Genomic DNA, 20,482 nt, shown 5'->3' with positions numbered 1-20,482 from the left:
ATGGGAGGTGGCAATGCCAGGGAACATTACCCATGTGCAGGGTTACCAGAAACTGAGCAGGACTAGCCAGGTCAATACTGTAGGTACATGAGCGGCACAGTGGTCAGCACTGCTGCATCATAGTGCCAGGGACCCTGGTTCGATTCCACCCTTGGATGACTGTGTGGAGTTTACACATTCTCCCTTGTCTGCTTGGGTTTCTGCCGGGTGTTCCATTTCCTCTTATTGTCCAAAGATGTGTTGGTTAGGCTGATTGGCCATGCTAAATTGCTCCTTAATGTCCCAAGATGTATAGCTGAGGAGTCAGTGGGGTAAATATGTGCAGTTACAGGGTTAGGGCCTGGGTAAGCTACAGCTTTGGAGAGTCGGTGCAGATTGACGGGCCAAAAACCCTCTTTGTCCACTGTAGGAATTCTATGATGATGTGGAAATGCCTGACAAAGGGACAAGCTGTCCCAAAAACTTGCAGCTTTTGCTACAAATAAACCTGTTTGGACTCTAAACTGGTGTTGTGGGATTTCTTTCTGGAATTCTATGATAACAGCAGATCAAAGGGAATTCTGCAACAAGTAAATAATTTTCTCTCTCCCTGAGGTTTGTCCAACATCTACAAGGCACTGGTCAGGAATGTGTTGCAATAATCTCCACTTGCCCAGATGAGATTGGCTCCAATGACACTCAAGAAGCAAGACACCATGCAAAAGGATGTAATGGGTAATAAATGCTGGCTTAGCCAGTGACATCCACATCCTATGAACAAATACATTTAAAAAACAGGATAAAGCAACCTGCTTGATCAACACCCCATCTACCACCTTAAACATCCCCCGTGCCATTTAAACACAGTGGCAGCACTTTGCACTATATACGTGATGCACTGCAGTAACATTCCTCCTTTGATACTATATTCCAAATCCTTGCTCTCTGCCACCTAGAAGAACCAGGATAGCTAGTGCGTGGGATGCAAGTACCCCTTCAAGCCACACACCACCTTGACGTGGAATTATATCACCATCCCTTCACTGTTTTGGGGTCAAAATCATGGAATTCCCTTCCTAAGAGTACTGTAGGTGTCCCTGTACCAGATGGATTGCAGGTTTTCAAGAAGGCAGCTCACCACCACTTTCTCAAGAGTAATTACAAATGGACAACAAATGCTGGACTTGCCAGTGGCACCCACATTCCATGAAAGAATAAAAAAAAGACAGATGACTAGAGGCCTGTCTAAAGCAGTAGGTTTTGAAGTTTTTTAGAGGAGGGAATTCCAGAGCTTGGGTTGAAGGCATGGCTGAAAAAGAAAAGAAAATTGGAAATGCCAATCAAAAAGAAGACCTGCATTTATATAGTACCTTTCATGACTATTGGATATCACAAAACATTTTATAACCAATGAAGACATATTGAAGTGTGGACACTGGTTATGTTGAAAACACGGCAATCAATTTGGATACAACAAGCTCACACAAATAGCCTTCTGATAATGACCAGATAATTGGCTAGGATGCAAGGGAGAACTCCCTCCTCTTTAAAATAGTGAATCTTTTACTATGAGAGAAAATTTTAAAGCCTATTTCTGTGAGTGGAGTTTAAACCCTTTCATATGACAACCAGTGGTGGGGTGGATTCTGAGGAGAAATCACAGACACTTTGGGTGTAAATGAGATGATTGTAGTTTCAAATATACTTTGTTATCCGTATTAATCTTAAAACTGATAATTGTTAAACTAAAGGAGGAGTATTGTATTATTATCGAGTTTTTAAATGTTTAATGTATGATTTCTTTGTTGTTAAAACTAATTAGTGCTGCTAAGGCTTTGATCATAGATCATAGAATCTCTACAGTGCAGAAGGAGGCCATTCAGCCCATCGAGTTTGCATCGACCACAATCCCACCCAGGCCCTATCCCCATAACCCAGACATTTACGTAGCTAGTCCCCCTGACACTAAGGGGCAATTAAGGCCAATCCACCTCACCCGCACATGTTTGGACTGTGGAGGAAACCATAGCACCTGGAGAAAACTCATGCAGACACAGGGAGAACGTGCAGACTCTGCACAGACAGTAACCCAAGCCGGGAATTGAACCCGGGTCTGTGGCGCTATGAGCAGCAGCGCTAACCACTGTGCTGCCGTGCACAATGTTTCTTCAATATTTGATAAAATGAAAAATAAAAAGGACTATTACGATCTTTTGAGCCAGGGTTCCATTCTCAGATCCTCTTGTCCAGTTATGACACCTACTGGGATCCTAACTAAAAAATGGGGGCTCGTCTGGAATCATTTCAAGCTATTGGGAAAGGATTTTTGGATGTTGATTAGTAACACTTCATTGGACAATTTTTGAAATGTGGAAAACAAGTTACTCAATGCTGACTGGTAAAACTTGTTTTAGGATTATTGTTAAATGGTGGGATCTGTGTATCCTTAAAGAGTAAAGGTAAATTTGCTGTAGCCCCAGACTAGTGGTGATTTAACCTGAAGGTCATCACACCTCAGGTGAGGGCCAAGGTTGAGAATAATCTTCATGAATAACTAACAGTGGAAAAAAAAGCAGCTAACTCACGTGTCATCATCATCAGACCTGGGCTCCAGCCGTTCTTTATCTTCTTCAATTTCAGAGGCAGAGTTTGACGTGGAATCGTTGTTCTCCTCTGTTGATTTCAAAGGAGTCAATGTGCCATCTGTTGAAAAGAAACACAGATTGATCAATACCTGCGCTGTGTGGAAGGATAAAGCTGGCTCAGCATTGAAACAATTCTCTCTTATTCATGAACCTGGGAGCAAAATAATGAAACTATAATGGAATTCTTGAATTATTTCTATTGATGGCTGCATTTTTTAAACAATATACTCTAGCTGTAGATTAGCAAAATAAAGTTATAGTTCATGATGTGGATTATAGTTTTAAACAAATGTGTCCTGGTTTATCATATGCTATAAGACCCTAACACTTAGGAGCAGAAGAGGGCCATTTGGCCCATCAAGTCTGCTCCACCACTGAATGAGATCATGACTGACCTAATAATCCTCAACTCCACTTTCCCGCTTTATACCCATAAGCCTTGATTCTCTTACTGATTAAAAGTCTGTCTATCTCAGTTTTGAATATGGTGGCACAGTGGTGAGCACTGCTGCCTCACAACACCGGGGACCGGGGCTCAATTCTAGCCTCGGGTGACTGTGTGGAGTTTGCACATTCTCCCTGTGTTTCTGTGAGTTTCCTCTGGTTGCTCCGGTTTCATCCCATGCTTCAAAGAGGTGCAGTTTAGGTGGAATTGGCCATGTTAAATTGCCCCTTAGTATTAGAGGGATTAACAGGGTAAATATGTGGGGTTATGGGGATAGGGCCTGGGTGAGATTGTTGTCGATACAGGTTCAATGGATCGAATGGCCTCCTTCTGCACTGTAGGGATTCTATGATTCTATAACTATTCAGCCTCTATATGCTACCTAAATGTAAGATGTTTCTTCAGCAATTTTACCTTCACACATGGTTGGACACACTGACGACAGCTCAGCAGCCAGTAGTGCATTCAGCAGGGTGTCTGGTGGTTTTTGGTTCCACTGATTTCTGTTTCTTGAAGCATTTGCATTCATTACCATAACCTGGTCATCTTTGGAGGTGGCTGAGGAATACGAGAAAGTTAAATGCAGTAACAGTCATAACTGTTTATATGACACAGAATCTACTGGAATGAGGCTCACATAGAAACTTAGAAAATAGGAGCAGAATTGGGCCATTCGGCCCTTCAAGCCTACTCCACAACTCAACATGGTCATTGCTGACCTTCTTTCTCGGCACCTTATACCCGTACTCCTCCCATACCCTTTGACACCTATAGAGTCTTGAAATCTATCTTATTTCCTTCTTAAATATATTCAGCCTTTTGTGGTAGAGAATCCCACAAGTTCACCATCTTCTGAGTGAAGAAACATCTCCTCATCGCAGTCCTAAATGGCCTACATTATATCCAGAGACTGTGACCGCTTTGTTCTAGATGCCACAACCCCCACCCAGCCAGACGAAACATGACCCCTGCATCCAGTCAATGCAGCCCTGTCAGAATTTTATATGTTTCAATGAGATCCTCTCTCATTTTTGGAAATTCCAGTGATTGCAGATGCAGTTAACCTAATCTCTCCACATGCGCCAATACTGCCATCCCAGAAATCAGCCTGGTGAACTTTTACTGCACTCACTCTATGGCAAATAAAGTATATCTTTTCTTAGTTAAGGAGACCAGAATGGCAGACAATACTTCAGGTGTGGACTTACCAAAGGCCTGCACATCTGCAGTAAGGCGCTCTTGGCTCCTGTATGCAAGTATTCTTGAAATGAAGACCAACATGCCATTTACCTTTCTAACTGCTTGCTGTTCCTTCATGCTTGCTGTACAAAGACAACCAGTTTCCTTCACCCACCAATATTTCCCAATCTATTATCATTTAAGTGATACTCTGCCGTTCTGTTTCTATCCAAAATGGATAACTTCATACTTAATCCACCTCTTACCGCATCTGCTATGTTTTTACCCATTCATTCAATTTGACTAAATCACATTGAAACCTCTGCACACCCTCCTCACCACTCACATTCTCACCAAGTTTTGTGTCAACAGCAAACTTGGAAATATTACTTTTGGCTCCCTTATCCAAATTATTGATGTATAGTGTGAATAGCTGGGGCCTAAGCACTGATCCCTGTTGGACCCCACAGTCACTACCTGACACTTTGAAAATGACCCATATATTCCTACTCTCTGTTTCCTGTCTGCTGACCAATCCTCAATCTATGCCAAATACTGGACTGGGATTTTATGGTCTCGCTCATCCCGAAGCTGTAAAATTTCTCCCGAGGTCAACAGACCTTCCATGGTCCGCCACTTGGCTGCTCCGATTCCCGTAGTGACAGGATGGTAAAATTCCGGCCATTATCTCTAATCTCAGATGTGGGACTTTACCAAAGGCTTTCATAAAACCCAAATACGCCATATCCACTTATCTATTCTATGAGTTACATCGTCAAAAAATTCCATGATTTCTCTTTCATAAATTCATGATGACTTTGTCTAATCCCATTGATATTTTCTAAGTGTTTGTAATCACATTCTTTATAATAGACTCTAGCATTTTCCCTATTACTGATGTTAGGCTAACTAGTCTGTAATTCCCCATTTTCTCCATCCCTCCTTTATAAAATAGTGAAGTTACATTTGCCGTAGTCCAATCTGCTGGGATCATTCCAGAATCTACAGAATTTTGGAAGCTGACAACCAATGCATTCACTGTTTTCAAGGCCATGTCCTTGGGGACCCTGGATTGTAACATGCCTTCTTGTTATTTCCTCAACCTTCAGTTTGAAAACAATGCATATTGCTGGAAGTGAGAGCTGGTTGCACATCAGTGATGGTAATGGGGCATCTGGCATCTTAATGAACAGTCCAAAAGAGCACCTTGTTGAACTGTTGCAGCCCATGCAGTGTACAGGCACATGCACAGAGCTGTATGGAAGGAATTTCCAGGAATTCAACCCAACGACAGTGAAGAAATAGTGATGTAGTTGCAAGTCAGGATGGTTTGGAATGGCTTGGAAGGAAATTTGCAGGTGGTGGTGCTTCCCATGCGCTTGCTGCCCTAATCCTACTGCATGGTACGTGTTGCAAGTTTGAAAGGTACCACTGAAGGAGCAAATACCATGAGCCAATTGCCCACTTATTTGAGTCCTGGCAAGAAGGCCATCTACAGTTGTTTGCTGTGTCACTAAGACATCCGGAGGCTTGTGTCATTCAGCATTAACCATTCATTGTTAACACACAACTATATACATATCTCCAAGGTTTAGCCCTGTCTAGGTGCTTCTCTCAAATCCTCTTTGCATACAGTTACTATAATGTGACTCTCTATGTCACAATGCTCTCCAGTCACATATTATAAGTAAATGCTGCTAACTAGGGAATCAGGATTATAGATCGCAATCTCCATTATCTACCAGATAACCTATAGCAGAAAGCAAGAGTGGAATTCAATATCACACACTGAACTTGAATCACAGCAGAATGATTTAAACCATAGAAATGTTCTAGCTCATTGTTTAATCTCAACACATCTTCCACTTTGCTCAGTGTGTATCAGAGTTTGTGAGTTATTTATTCTGGTGATAGCAATGTCTGCTGAATTTAATAATTAGGTGTCAAAAAAATAAAGATTAGATACATAATGCCAGACTTGAGTGAATCATTGCATTTTATTCAGATTATATTGTACAAGTAAACATAAATATGAAATAACAGGCTGAAAACATAAAAGGCAAATGGTAAAAGTTACTACATACCTTCCATTTGAGAAGATGTTACTTCTAACGTTTTGTTTGCAAGATCTCCTAGAACATTTCCTGCCTCAAGGAACTGCCATTTCTTCTGTTTAAGATTATCTCCTTGTTCATGTGTCAGTGTTTGATTTAATGTATCCAATTCCTAAAACATATTAGTATCTATGTTTGCTGTACAAACTCATCATGAAAAATAATAGGAACATTTTTTAGTTGAGGCTTATGACTGTATTACAATTTTGATATAAGGATCAACTGACGTTAAATTGCCATTCTGTTTACAAAGGTGCTTTATTATATTAGTTATACTGACAGTATTTGTATCATTCCGCGTGAACTTCCCTTTACCCGGCAGAGCTTTTATTAACTGGGTATGATTCTTTGGAATTCTCTCCATAAACCTTTCAGCTCCCTCCTTTAATGAACATTCTCGAAGCCTATGCCCTTCCATATTTCTTATTTGAGACACACTGTGAGGTATTATTTACTTTAATCAGATAGGTGCATATTGTTCTTGTTGTTGTTTATAGTCTTACAAGTCAATGTTTCTTGCTGGGTGTGCTCACCCCAAGGCTGGAAAATCCCAGCCAAGGTCAATTTGCATGGTTCGTGTCCCGGGATGGGAAAGTTCTGCCCTCTGAATCTCTTACCATGTAAAAAAAAATCATGGTAGGAGATTCCAAGCTCATACTACACTCAGCCACCCAGCTAAGTCACACCAAGTCTTGTTCATCATCACTGTGCTTGCTGATGTACACTGGCTTCCAGTCCATCCACACTGTGATTTCAACCTCCTTATCTTTTGTTTTCTAATCTCTCTATGGCATCTTCTCCTCCAGCCTTTCAAGCTACTGATATCCTGCACTGCTCCAATTCTTGCCCATCCCCACTTTTCAGCACTTCACCACAGGCAACAGTCTTCAGCAGCCAGGTCCTAAGCTCCAGAATTCCCTCCTTAAACCTCTCCACCTCCATAACTCTCCACATTTAAGCCATGCCTTAAGATTTACCACCTTGTCCAGCTTTTCATCATCAGTGCAGATATCAATATGTGTGGTTCAATGACAAATTTTGTTAGATAATGGTCATGTGAAGTGGCTTATGTTTCCTGCCATGAAAGGTGCTATATCAATGTGAGTTGCTTATTTGTAAAGTACTCAACATGGCTTGGAGTACAGGATTCACGATAAATATTTTACTTTAAAGACATCAGGTTAGTGCATGTTATTGTTGTTTGTAAGTTTATACATCAACTTTTTTTCTGAATCTTTTACCATATTAAAAAGACTGTAGTAATGTAAACTTGAACTCATCCATTTGTTAACTCACAAAAAGTCTTGTTCACCAGTGCTTCCCACTTAAGTGGGCATTAATCGTCACTTAAGGGACTCAATTGGTGGCAGGGTTGGAAGGCCATCCATGGGCCTTCCCACCTGGACTTAATCAGGGCAGAGACAGGAATGCGACCCATTCATCTGATTAAATGACCCACCGTTACCAGGGGGTGAACATTAAATTCCAGATTGTTTGATATTGTATACTGTCCAAAGATATGTAGCTTGAGCAAATTAGCAATGGTAAATGTGCAGGGTTACAGGGATAGGGCAGGGAATTAAGCCAAATGAAATGAAACTCAAACCAGCCTCCCATCCACTGACTCTGTCTACACTTCCCACTGCCTTGAAAAAGCAGCCAACATAATTAAGGATCCCACGCACCCCGGATGTTCTCTCTTCCACCTTCTTCCATCAGGAAAAAGATACAAAAGTCTAAGATCATGTACCAACCAACTCAAGAACAGCTTCTTCCTTGCTGCCAACAGACTTTTGAATGGGCCTACCAAAGTTGATCTTTCTCTACATCCTAGCTATGACTGCAACACTACATTCTTCACTCTCCCCTTTCCTTCTCTATGTACGGTAGGACACAAGAAACAATACTTTTCACTGTATGTTAATACACACAACAATAATGAATCAAATCAAATCAAATGAAAAAGGTGGGCCTGGGTAAGATGCTCTTTCAGAGATTTGGTGCAGGCGTGATGGGCTGAATGGCCCCATTCTGCATAGTAGGGATTCTATTCTTGGTTATCTCACAGTGTATCATTATTTAATAGAATATTTTGTCTTATTGTACACTGAATTTTCTTTAGAAAACATCCCAAGTGTTAACCTCACCTCCTCTTGCTGGGAATCTTCATGAGCCAACTCTCCATCCAACATTATCTCAAATTTTATTCCTCCCTTTTGGAAAGAAAAGCTTATTTACAGTTTTGCATGTTATGTTAGATTAATAATTTCAAATTATGTATTGATATGCACTGCAAACGATGACATGTTCCAAAGAATATTGACACACTGGCCAGAGTTCTCTGGCTGGTCACACCAACTGCATACCTCCGCCTGTGGGCTTCCCAGCGACATGGGGTGACATCATTGGAAAATCCCATTGACAGTGGTAGAATCCCACCATCAGGGAACAGCACATCCCTCCTGACGCCGAGAAATAGAATGCTGGGAGGCAGGAGAATCCCTCCCCCTTGTACAGAACACCCCTGATCTGACATTCAAAAGACAGCACCATTTTTTCCACTAGTATATAATAGCATAAATGTGTTAGTATGTCAAAGATACAGGGCTGGATCTTTCAGTCCTGCCACTGTCAATGGGTATACCCATTGTTCGCACCCTCCACCGAAGTGGGATGGTCACCATCGGCCGGACTGGAAGGTCCACCAGCAGTTGGAAAATTTACAGAAAAAGTATTAAATATAGAATTATTTAATAGAATGCAGTAATAACCTTGTAGAACACGTGTGCTCCACAGACCTCATTTTGTACATTTATCTGAGTTAGATAATCTCTATGTGGTATTACAATAGTTGTTGCTTCGACTGTACTTGTATAAAATGGTGGGAACAAGGGTGAATCAGGACTGAGGCATCTTTTGCTTTGTATATAAATGTGAACAAAATACAATTAAACTATTATAAACCAGTTTAAACCCATAGCGGCACAGTGGTTAGCACTGCTGCCTCACAGCGCCAGGAAACCAGAATTCCGGCCTCGGGTCACTGTCTGTGTGGAATTTGCACGTTCTCCTCTTGCCTGCGTGAGTTACTTCTGGGTGCTCCAGTTTCCTCCCACACTCCAAAGATGTGCAGGATAGGTGGATTGGCCATGCTAAATTGCTCCATAGTGTTAAGGGAATTAACAGGGTAAATACATGGGGTTACAGGGAGAGGGTCTGGGTGGGATTGTTGTCGGTGCAGGATTGGTGGGCTGAATGGCCTCCTTCTGCACTGTAGGGATTCATAAATTTTTAGTTTCAGAGAAACCTGATAGATGGAGTTACTGTGTGATGTAGCAAATTTTATAGCTTCTCCCTAATTCATTCATGCTAGAACTTTTGTCAAACAAGCAGACAAGGAATGTCTTAGTGTGTGGATATCATTGCCATCTTCTACATTCCAGTTGCCTTCTTGAGAAACATTTAGAAGTTTAAAATCAATACAATTTATCCTTCATAATCCTTTCCCCCACAGTCAGTGGAGACCGTAAACCTTACAACCTTTAAAAAGTATTTAGATGAGCACTTGAAATATTGTAACATTCAAGGATATGGGACAAGTGCAGGAAAATGGGATTAGCGCATCTTTCCCGGTAGTTATTGTCGGTGTAGAATCAATGGCTGAAGGGCCCTTTCTGCTTTCTATGACTCAATGACAATCTCAGGGTATTTATCAGGCCCTTTACATTCCACAGTCATTTAACACTACCTTCCCAAAACTTCACATGCTTTTGTTCACTTGCTGTCACCAATACTTTGAGCTCCCTATAACGTGTGCCAATGTATCTCAGCCTCACCTTATCAATTGGCAGAAAGGTCTTTTCTTGGGATTTGCAAAAAAACTGCAAATACATATGTACTTAAACATCTATAAAGTTTTGAAATTCACATCTAGCTTTAGTTAATTCAATTTTATCTAATGATCTTGATGTATCTTGTAAATGTATGTATGATGAAAGAGCCTTGGATAAGGGATCTTAACTCACTCTGTGTTTTATCACTCATGAATGATTCAGTTGAATGGGTCACAAGGTATATGCTATGGGTTTCTTCCGGATGCTCCAGTTTCCTCCCACAGTCCAAAGATGTGTGGGTTAGGTTGATTGGCCATGTTAAATTGACCCTTAGTGTTAGGAGATAAGCAGGGTAAATATGTAGAGTTATGGGAATAGGACCTGGGTGGGATTTTGGTTGATGCAGACTCGATGGGCTGAACGGTCTCTTTCCGTATTGTAGGGATTCTATGATTCTATATCCATACTCTTCAACATTATTCTTTTCCACACTTTTGATATAAAACATTTCTGCATGTTATTATGATAATGGTGGACTTAATTGGGGAGGAATTATTGTTACCTTTACTTTATGTTTGTGTTCTAATGCTTTCCTCTCCATTTGATGATGCAGTCTCATTTGCTTCAATTCTTCCTCGATGCCCTGTCAAATGTAAAAGAATGAACGAGTTAAAAAAGATGTAAAATGAAAGAATTGAGCTAAGCAAAAGTTTCATTTCTTTTGAAATGGACGATACTTCACCAGTGGTGGTGCATTGCCAAATAGTTTATATTATAATCGAATACTTCATTATATAATCAATTTAAGTGTGCCAAGAAATTAATGTATTCACCACAGAGAAAATGCTGGAGAAACTCAACAGGTCTAACAGCATCTATGGAAAGGAAATAGAGCCAACATTTCATAAGAACATAAGAACATAAGAACATAAGAAATAGGAGCAGGAGTAGGCCATCCAGCCCTTCGAGCCTGCCCCGCCATTCAATAAGATCATGGCTGATCTGTTGTAGCTCAGTTCCACTTTCCCGCCCTCTCCCCATAACCCTTAATCCCCTCTCTTATCAAGAACCCATCAACCCGCTTCTTAAAAATATTTAGCGAGGCAGCCTCCACCACTTCAACGGGCAGAGAATTCCAGAGATTCACCACCCTTTGAGTGAAGAAGTTCCTCCTCAACTCCGTTCTAAACCGCCTCCCCTTTATCTTGAGGCTGTGCCCCCTAGTCCTACTGTCTTTTTTGAGCGGGAAGAGTCTCTCCACCTCTATCCTATCCATCCCATTCATCATCTTATACGTCTCAATGAGATCTCCCCTCATTCTTCTAAACTCTAACGAGTACAAGCCTAGTTTATTCAGCCTCTCCTCATAGCTCAATCCCCTCAACTCCGGTATCAGCCTAGTAAACCTCCTCTGCACTCCCTCCAGGGCCAAAATATCCTTGCGCGGGTGCGGCGCCCAAAACTGCACACAGTACTCCAGCTGCGGCCTCACCAATGCCCTATACAGCTGCAGCATTGGTGAGGCCGCAGCTGGAGTACTGTGTTTCGAGTTGGGCCAGACTCGAACCAGTAGCTCTATTCTATTTAGACGCCAATTGATAGGAATGTAGGAGCAGGAGTCATCCCTCAAGCTTATTTCTCTGCCTTTTAATAAGATCATAGCTGATCTGCTACCTAACTTCATTTATCTGCCGTTGCCTGTTGGCCTTTGTAGCCTTTGTAAAACAAAAAGAATTGATTATTTTTAAAAATTCAATTAATGCTTAAATAGATTTTTAAAAACTCATCACATAAAACACTGAATAAATAAAAGATAGTCCTCCAACGAAGGTATTTGTACAATTTACAATAATAAACTGCGGTACCTCAACTGGTTCTTTCCCTTTACTCAGTTCCTGAAGCTCATCCAATTTTTCTGTAGGTTTCTCGCGATCAATATTATACGTCTCAGCTGATATGCCTGGATGATGCTAGGTTATAGACATACAAAAATGGAAGAAAGCCATTAAACTCATCAGTTTTACTTTTACAGAAATTATAAAATATGCGGCTGCAAAGGCAACGCGCCAGCACAGCATGTTAATTATCTACTTCACAGAGTGTGGTGAAAGATAGATTTTCCCTCTATTTGGAGACTTGGTGCTGTAGTGGTAACGTCAGTGGTCTGGTAATCCAGTAGACCTGAACTAATCCTCTGGAGTCATGGGTTCAAATGCCACCATAGCAGACTTGTATTTCAAAAAAAACCCAGAGATACCAGTTATCTGCTTATCTTCTATATTTATGAAATTATTCACTCCAATTATTATCTCCAAAGTAAAATAAAACTTTGGTTACTTAAGAAGTTAAAGGATAAGTGGAGTTGAGGCAGAAAATTTGCACATAATCTTATTGAATGGGGGATCAGTCACAAATAGCTTACTCCTATTCCTCTTTCTCATATTCACGTGTTCTTATGTTCTAAGTTAATGTAAAGTTTAAATTGAAATAACAAGTCAAACATCCCAAAGCAGTTCACAGAGGTGCTCCAAGGAAGCAGATGAATAAGCAATATTTTGTTTAATAGGACTGGTTTGCAAACAGCATTAAAATGAGAACATGTTTCATATCTGCACAGGAATGTACTTGCAGTTGAAGTGGGAGCTGGATAGTATGCTCAACAGGCTGTAAAGAATTAGATTAACTTTGGTCCCTTTTGCAGCATTTTTGGCATTGAACTTGAGTGTTGCAGAAAAAAAAGACATGCCATTGAACCTTTTCATTTTATATTCCTCAGGTTAGATTTGCAAGAACACCAGTAGTAAAAGGAACAACAATTTATACTGCATGAGCAGAAAGCGCTGATTAAAACTGCCAAATTGGCAGTTAACTGTTCCCCAGTGCATTCTCCTTGGCAACCCCCCTGCCAATTCTTCCTTTACACTCTTTATATTGTCTTACATTTTGGTGTGAATCAAAGAACACTGGTTCAATGACACGTCTGGAGGTGAAAATAGAAATCTAGAAAAAAGTTTGAGAAAGCAGCTCATTAACTAAATTTAATTAAATTGGGAAGTTCAATAGTTGGAGCCTAATCATGCTTGAAGGCAGCAAACAAAATGACTTTAATCAGAATCCATGATGTGACTGGGTTTACAGGCACCAACATGTGTTTTTTTATTCTGTGTGACACTATATTGGTATTTCAACTTATGTCATTGAACCAATGTTCTATGATTGACTATTATCCCTCCACTATTTAGAAGTGGCCAAGCCAATGTTGCTGTTGTTCAAATAGTTTCATTTCTGTGTTCTTACCTCCTTTACTTTCATTTTTCCTTTAATTTCTTTAACCTCATTGTAATACTGCTGCCTTATTTCCTTTAGTCGCTGACAATATTCCTAAGAAATAAAAAATATTTTTACACTTATATATCTTCAAAGTTAATGGTAAAAATTCAGGTTTTATGGGCATCACATAGCAAACCCACTTCCGTATAATTTATTGGGCCCTCCCTGGAAAACGTAAATGAAGTAAAATGATTTCAAACCTTTAAAATTCAAGTTACATTCAGGACGGGTCTAACTTATCATGCATGGAGGAGAAGCCATGGTAAGAAGAAGAACATATCTTTATGTGGTCTTAGGTCGATTGATGGTAACTCTGGTCACCAAATCATTCTCCAAATGGGAGAAATAAAGTTTAGCATGTGGTGTGAGGAATTCTAGGGCCATCCCATTTAAATTTAACGGTTACGTTTTTACACATTTTGAGTTTGACTACTGTGATGTCAGTGTACCTTTAAGAGTTTTTTTTATCATGCTTACAGCTTTAGATGATGTCATTGTTGGGAGGGGAAAAAAATGTGGGCAAGTCAGGTGACAGGAATTTCATTTTCAATTTCAGTTTGGACCTGCAGGTTTGAGTGTTTAGTTTTAGGAGGGCCAGCAAAGTAAAAGGAAGTGTATTTCCTCTCTCTCTATTGTTTTGAAATTTCTGTTGGTAGCTGAAGACAAGGTCTTGAAGGGCAAAAACCTGCTGCTGTTGGGGGGTGGAGCAGACTCCCTTTGCTGTTTTGGAAAGCTGTCTTGTCTTCAAACTGTTCTAAGTCGCAAGAGCATCTGACTGCAGAATTCAACTAACAGCCTTAATTGCAGTATCACGTGAGCAGTAGTCTGTGCTGTGTTAAACGTGTGAAAAAGGTCTTTTGTTTATGGATGTTGGTTTGACTGGGACACCTTATTTATATTTATTTAAAGGTTATACATTATTGTGGTTTTTTATTTTTGTTTGTAATTGTTAGAAGTTACTGCTAATTTTCTTTGCATACATGTTAACTATATTCTTAAATAAACTTTGTTTGATAAAAGCTCCCTAATGGATCATTTGGATCATACCTGAAGTAAAGCATCTCATGCTTACCCTAGTCAAATTCAAGATGCAAAACTTATGATTCAGGTGGACTCCATACAACACTTTGGGGTTTCTAACCTGAACCATAACATACATAATCAAATTGTTGAAATTGGGGATTCATGACCACATTGCACACACTTACAGATGCTATAGTTTCCTTATCCCTTGTCCTTCAGCATGACAAGGAGAATTTGCAGAGGTGACACAGAGCAGGATAAGCCGCTGGAAGAGGGAGGAGGAGGAAAGGGAGATGGAATCTCAGCAGCAGGCCATATTCTCCGAGGCTCCAGGGGGCATATCTTCCTACAATGAGCCTCAGCAAGAAACAGTGCTTCAGCCATCTTTTCAGTGAGGAGATCTTCACTAACATCTGAGAATCAGCTGCAGTCACTATGTCACTGAAGCCTCAGAATAAGATGAGAAAGGCATTGCCACTATCTGTGAAGGTAAGGTAAAATTTGGCCATGCTCATGAATCAAAGCATTCCATACTGCAACTAATTATCCCTGTTCATTCCCTTGATGCCCCTGTTTTCCATGTGCTTTTTTCTGCTCCAGTTCTCCAACTCCAGTGGCTGCAGTGCCTCTGGCTTCCCCTAGGATGGACTGCAGGTGGACTTGGAGGAAGAACTGGAGTAGCTTTCACCCTAAAAGGCCCACATTCAATTTGCACCATCTTGGCAGAGGAGGCAGCAGTCGAGGCTACTTGGACAGCAGGCAACAACAAGAGTGATAGGAAGACAAATGCTTCAAGACGGAACAGCAGATTAGAGTTTTATGGAGAAACTGCCACTCACGTGGGCCAAAGTTCAGCAGCCTTAGCAATACATTAAAAGACAGGTTACTGGGCTGCTGCTGGACTCTGTAAACCCCTGTCAACACTACCTAGCTATCAACGCTATCAACACTATCTATCTATCTCCGTGATGGCAGCAATATTAGCTTGCATGAGTTTGCATGACAGACACCTGAATTTGCATGATTTTAATCTGAGCTCTATCTCTAGTAGCCAAATGTCAGATGACTTCTGCTTGTGCAACATCAGACATTGCCTTATGCTTGAGTCTGAAAGTGTTGACACAGTAAGAAGTCTCACAACACCCGGTTAAAGTCCAACAGGTTTATTTGATAGTAAACACCACAAGCTTTCGGAACGCTGTTCCTTTGTCAGGTGACTCATTTTGATGTGTCCACCTATCAGCCTCCTTCTGCAGACTGTTCCCAGCAAAGTCCTCTGAGTCCTCTACAGAACTCATGTGTGATTTCATCCTCTGGTGAGTTAACCTTTGCCACCTCATTTCCTGCCCTGGTATCAAGCCATTGGTTATGCACCAACTTGTCCTGCGATAGACAGGTAAACGTGTCAGTGAATGGGGTGCAATATGTTTTGGTCATAGGTTAATTTTTTTTAAATGTTTTACGGGATGCAGACGTTGCTGGCTAGGCCAGCATTTATTGCCCATCCCTAGTTGCCCTTCAGCAGGTGATGGTGAGTTGCCTTCTTGAACTGCTGAAGTCTCTGTAGTGTCGGTACACCCACTGTGTTGTTAGGAAGAGAATTCCAGGATTTGACCCAGCAACAGTGAAGCAATGGTGATATATTTCCAAGTTAGGAATGGTGATTGACTTTGAGGGGGAACCTCCATGTGGTGGTGTTCCCAGGCATCTACTGCTTTTGTCCTAGATGGCAGTGATCATGTGTTAGGAAAGTGCTGCCTAAGGAACTTGGTAAGTTCTTGTGGACGATCTTTTAGATGGTACTCACTATTTGTTGTTGGTGGAGGGACTGAATATTTGTGGAAGGGATAGCAATCAAGTGGGCTGCTTTGTCCTACATAAGAACATGAGAACATAAGAAATAGGAGCAGGAGTAGGCCATCTAGCCCTTCGAGCCTGCCCCGCCATTCAATAAGATCATGGCTGATCTGTCGTGGCTCAGTTCCACTTTTCCGCCCTCTCCCCATAACCCTTAATCCCCTTGCCTATCAAAAACCCATCTACCCGCTTCTTAAATATATTTAGCGAGGCTAAATATATTTAAGACACCTGGATGGTGTTGAGCTACTTGAGTGTCATCGGAGCTGCACTCATTTAGGCAAGTGACTTGTAGATGGTGAACAAGTTTTGGGGGGGTCGAGGGATGAGTCACTCACTGCAGAATTCCTAGCCTTTAACATTCTCTGGTAGCTACAGTATTTATATGACTAGTCCAATTCAGATTCTGGTCAGTGGTAACTCCCAGGATCTTTATAGGGAGGATTCGGCAATGATAATGCCATTGAATGCCATGGGGCAATGGTTCAATCCTCTTTTACTGGCGATAGTCATTGCCTGGCGTTTGTGTGGCACGAATGTTATTTGCCATTTGTCAGTCCAGGCCTGGGTAATAGCTGCCAGTGTATGGAAGCTGTGAGATGCTAAGGCAGTTGGGTGAAGCCATGCATGTTAGGTATGAATCTTCTTAAATAGAAATTATTGGTAGTTAAGTGATCGGGATATGATACGTTGAGCAATGTGTGAGATTCGGGGTGATGTCGGTGTCACCATCAAGCCAGGGGATCAACCCTGATTCAATGAGGAGTACAGGAGAGCATGTCAGGAGTAGCGCCAGGCATACTTAAAAATGAGGTGTCAATCTGGTGAAGCATCAAGTCAAGACTACTTGCATGCAAACAGCATAAGCAATATAGACACAACTGAATAACACCACAACCAATGGATCAGATCTAAGCTCTGCAGTCCTGCCACATCCAGTCATGGTAAGAAGTCTCACAACAGCAGGTTAAAGTCAAACAGGTTTATCTGGAATCACAGCTTTTGGAGCGCTGCTCCTTCATCACTCACCTGGTGTTGTGAGGCTTCTTACTGTGCCCAACCCAGTCCAACACCAGCATCTCCACATCATATACCCAAATATGAATGATTGTGGACAACTAAACAACTAATTGAGGCTCCAAAAAGACCTCCATCTTCAATGGTGGAGGAGCCCAGCACATCAGTGAAAGAGTCAAAAACATGGAAAACCTTTCCTAATAGCAGAATGATAGACTAGCAATTCCAGAAGCCAGTTCATCACCACCTTCTTAAGGGAAATTAGGGATGGGCAATAAATGCTGGCTAAATCAGTGATGCTCACATCTCATGAAAGAACATTTTTTAAAAATCCTCTGCGTGACACTCTCTCATTAGCCTATCAAGCAATTTACCTCATCCTTTGCTGCTTTTTCCTTGGCTTGTTGCTCACAGCTTTGTTTAGGCTGTCCATCTGAATTCTGAATTTGATGTCCATAAGGGTCTGATGAACGAGGACGTATTCCCTGTGGATGATAAAAACTATTTTCATTAAGAAGTGTGGAAAGCGACTTCGCTATGGTAAAATTTTCAATGCAGTCACTTACCAACTGTTTTTCTACTTTAATTTTATACTGTTGTGCTTCCAGTTTTCTCTGCATGTATTCTTCATGCACAGCGTATGGCCTGAAACAGATTTAATCCAATAATTATTTGCCAACGTTTTCTGTGCTGCTGGCTTTCATTCTGTTAAGTGCTCCCTCTGACCTCAATTAAGTACCATTATCTTCATTTCACTGTTAATCAAATTAAACCATGAAACATCTATTTTGTTATAAAGAACAAAGAAAAGAACAAACAGCTTAGGAACAAGGCCTTCGGCCCTCCAAGCCTCCACCAACCATGCTGCCTGACTGAACTAAAACCCCCTGACCTTCCGGAGACCATATCCCTCTATTCCCATCCTATTCATGTATTTGTCCAGATGCCCCTTAAAACTCACTATTGTATAAAATGCATATTATTTCAGTGTACAAATACTCATCTCAGAAATTAGCATTATATCTAATATATGAGGTAGAGATGCTGGCATTGGACTGAGGTAAACACAGTAAGAAGTCTCACAACTAAAGGTTAAAGTCCAACAGGTTTATTTGGAATCACCCACCTGATGAAGGAGCAGTGCTCTAAAGGCTCATGCTTCCAAATAAACCTGCTGGACTTTAACCTGGGGTGTTGTGAGGCTTCTTACTAGTCAAAGTGCCAGGTCACAACTCCATCGAACAGTTTAGCACACCTTCTTGCCCATCATAGGGGCTTGTCTCACAAAGAGAGATCGGGCAATTTAGGCCTATACCCTCGGAGTTTAGGAGAATGAAAGGAGATCTAATTGAGGTGTACAGGATGATGAGGGGGATTGACAAAATAGACGTGGAGAGGATATTTCCTCTTGTGGGGCAACCTAGAACAAGAGGTCTTTGGACACTAAGGGGCAATTTAGCATGGCCAATACACCTAACCAGCATGTCTTTTGGACTGTGGGAGGAAACCAGAGCACAGGAGGAAACCCACACAGACACGGGAAGAACATACAAACTCTACACAGACAGTGACCCAAGGCTGATACTGAACCCAGGTCCCTGGCACTGTGAGGCAGCAGTGCTATCCACTGTCCTGCCATGCACCATAAGAAACACCTGTCTGCAAAATGCCATTCAGTCTTACTGATTAAAAAAAACTCATACTTTGCAATAAAGTTGGACACAAATGTAGAGATTTACCACTGGATTAGATCGTGATTCATCCTCTGTCTGTAATCTTCAATCAGGTAGTTATAATTAGGCGCAGATGGAGTTGTGTGGTCAATTGATCTTCTCTCTATGTGATCTAGATAATCATGATAGTGTTCGTATCGCCCTTCAATCTTGAAAGCCGGTGGCTTTATTGGTGATAGATGGTTAAATTGCTAGAGGAAATATTTTATAACATTGGAAACTGTTATTATGGGTTTTAATTTGTATCCTCGGCTCAGATCTGAACATAGCTGAAATAGAACAAATAGCATTGAATTTCTGAAAGGCAGTACAGATGTTTTGTTCAACTTCCAGCTCAAACAGGCTATGGTATTACTTTAATACGAAAGCAGTATGGGTCTCCTTTAGCGAATATATTGCAAAGTCTCGCTTTAGAAGTCCTATCAACTATTCATAATTTTGAATGACTAAAGAAAATACACTTTGTATACAGTTAATTAGTTGAAGTGTAGTGACTTGCACTCAGTTGTGGCAACCATTTTACATCCACCATGATCCATACACCGCATTGAGATGAATGATCTGACCATGTTTGTTTAATATGGAATGATAATCAGGACAATGGGAGAATCTCCTCCTCTTCAAGTAGTGGCATGGATATGCAACATCCAGCTAACATTCCCGACATTATAACAGTGTCTACAATTCAAAAATACTCCATCAGCTGTAAAGCATTTTTGTGATATCCTGAGGAACACAGGAACCTATCAGCAGCAATAGGCCATTCAGCCCCTCGAGCCTGCTCTGCCATTCAATACAATTGTGGCTTATCATTTACTTCAACATCATGTTCCTGCACTACTACTATATCCATTAGTGCCTAGAAATCGAAAAGTTATTATTTAGTGTCACAAATAGGCTTACATTAACACAGCAATGAAGTTACTGTGAAAATTCCTTAGTTGCCACACTCCGGCATCTGTTCGGGAGAATTTAGCACGACCAATGCACCTAACCAGCATGTCTCCCAGCGCTCTTTGGGAGGAAATCAGAGCACCCAGAGAAAAGGCATGCAGACACGGGGAGAATGTACAGACTCCACACAGACAATGAATCATAAAAACCCTACAGTGCAGGAAGAGGCCATTGGGCCCATTGAGTCTGCACCGACCACAATCCCACCCAGGCCCTACCCCCATATCCTTAGACATTTACCTGCTAATCACTCTAACCGACGCATCTCAGGACACCAAGGGGCAATTTTAGCATGGCCAATCAACCTAACCCGCACATCTTTGGACTGCAGGAGGAAATCAGAGCACCCGGAGGAAACCCACGCAGACACGAG

At 41.2% G+C, this 20,482-nt stretch overlaps 1 protein-coding gene across 1 annotated transcript in view; it reads right to left on the bottom strand.

Annotated features, from left to right (window-relative positions):
- nek5 (NIMA related kinase 5) overlaps nucleotides 1–20,482 on the bottom strand; it is a 53,846-nt gene that overhangs the window by 1,489 nt on the left and 31,875 nt on the right. Inside the window, exons 12-21 of the mRNA XM_080197518.1 lie at nucleotides 19,162–19,346; nucleotides 17,989–18,067; nucleotides 17,797–17,907; nucleotides 13,493–13,576; nucleotides 12,061–12,165; nucleotides 10,758–10,838; nucleotides 8,510–8,575; nucleotides 6,333–6,474; nucleotides 3,484–3,627; nucleotides 2,565–2,682 (exon numbers count right to left, since the gene is read on the bottom strand). Of these exons, the coding sequence (XP_080053644.1) occupies nucleotides 2,565–2,682; nucleotides 3,484–3,627; nucleotides 6,333–6,474; nucleotides 8,510–8,575; nucleotides 10,758–10,838; nucleotides 12,061–12,165; nucleotides 13,493–13,576; nucleotides 17,797–17,907; nucleotides 17,989–18,067; nucleotides 19,162–19,346 (1,115 nt within the window). The remainder of the gene's footprint in view (nucleotides 1–2,564; nucleotides 2,683–3,483; nucleotides 3,628–6,332; nucleotides 6,475–8,509; nucleotides 8,576–10,757; nucleotides 10,839–12,060; nucleotides 12,166–13,492; nucleotides 13,577–17,796; nucleotides 17,908–17,988; nucleotides 18,068–19,161; nucleotides 19,347–20,482) is intronic.

The sequence above is a fragment of the Carcharhinus amblyrhynchos genome, chromosome 10 (genome assembly GCF_965287045.1).
Source record: "Carcharhinus amblyrhynchos chromosome 10, sCarAmb.v2.hapA, whole genome shotgun sequence".
Lineage (NCBI taxonomy): Eukaryota > Metazoa > Chordata > Chondrichthyes > Carcharhiniformes > Carcharhinidae > Carcharhinus > Carcharhinus amblyrhynchos.
Note: the sequence above shows the minus strand (reverse complement) of the source record. Positions and strands in the feature narration are given on the sequence as shown.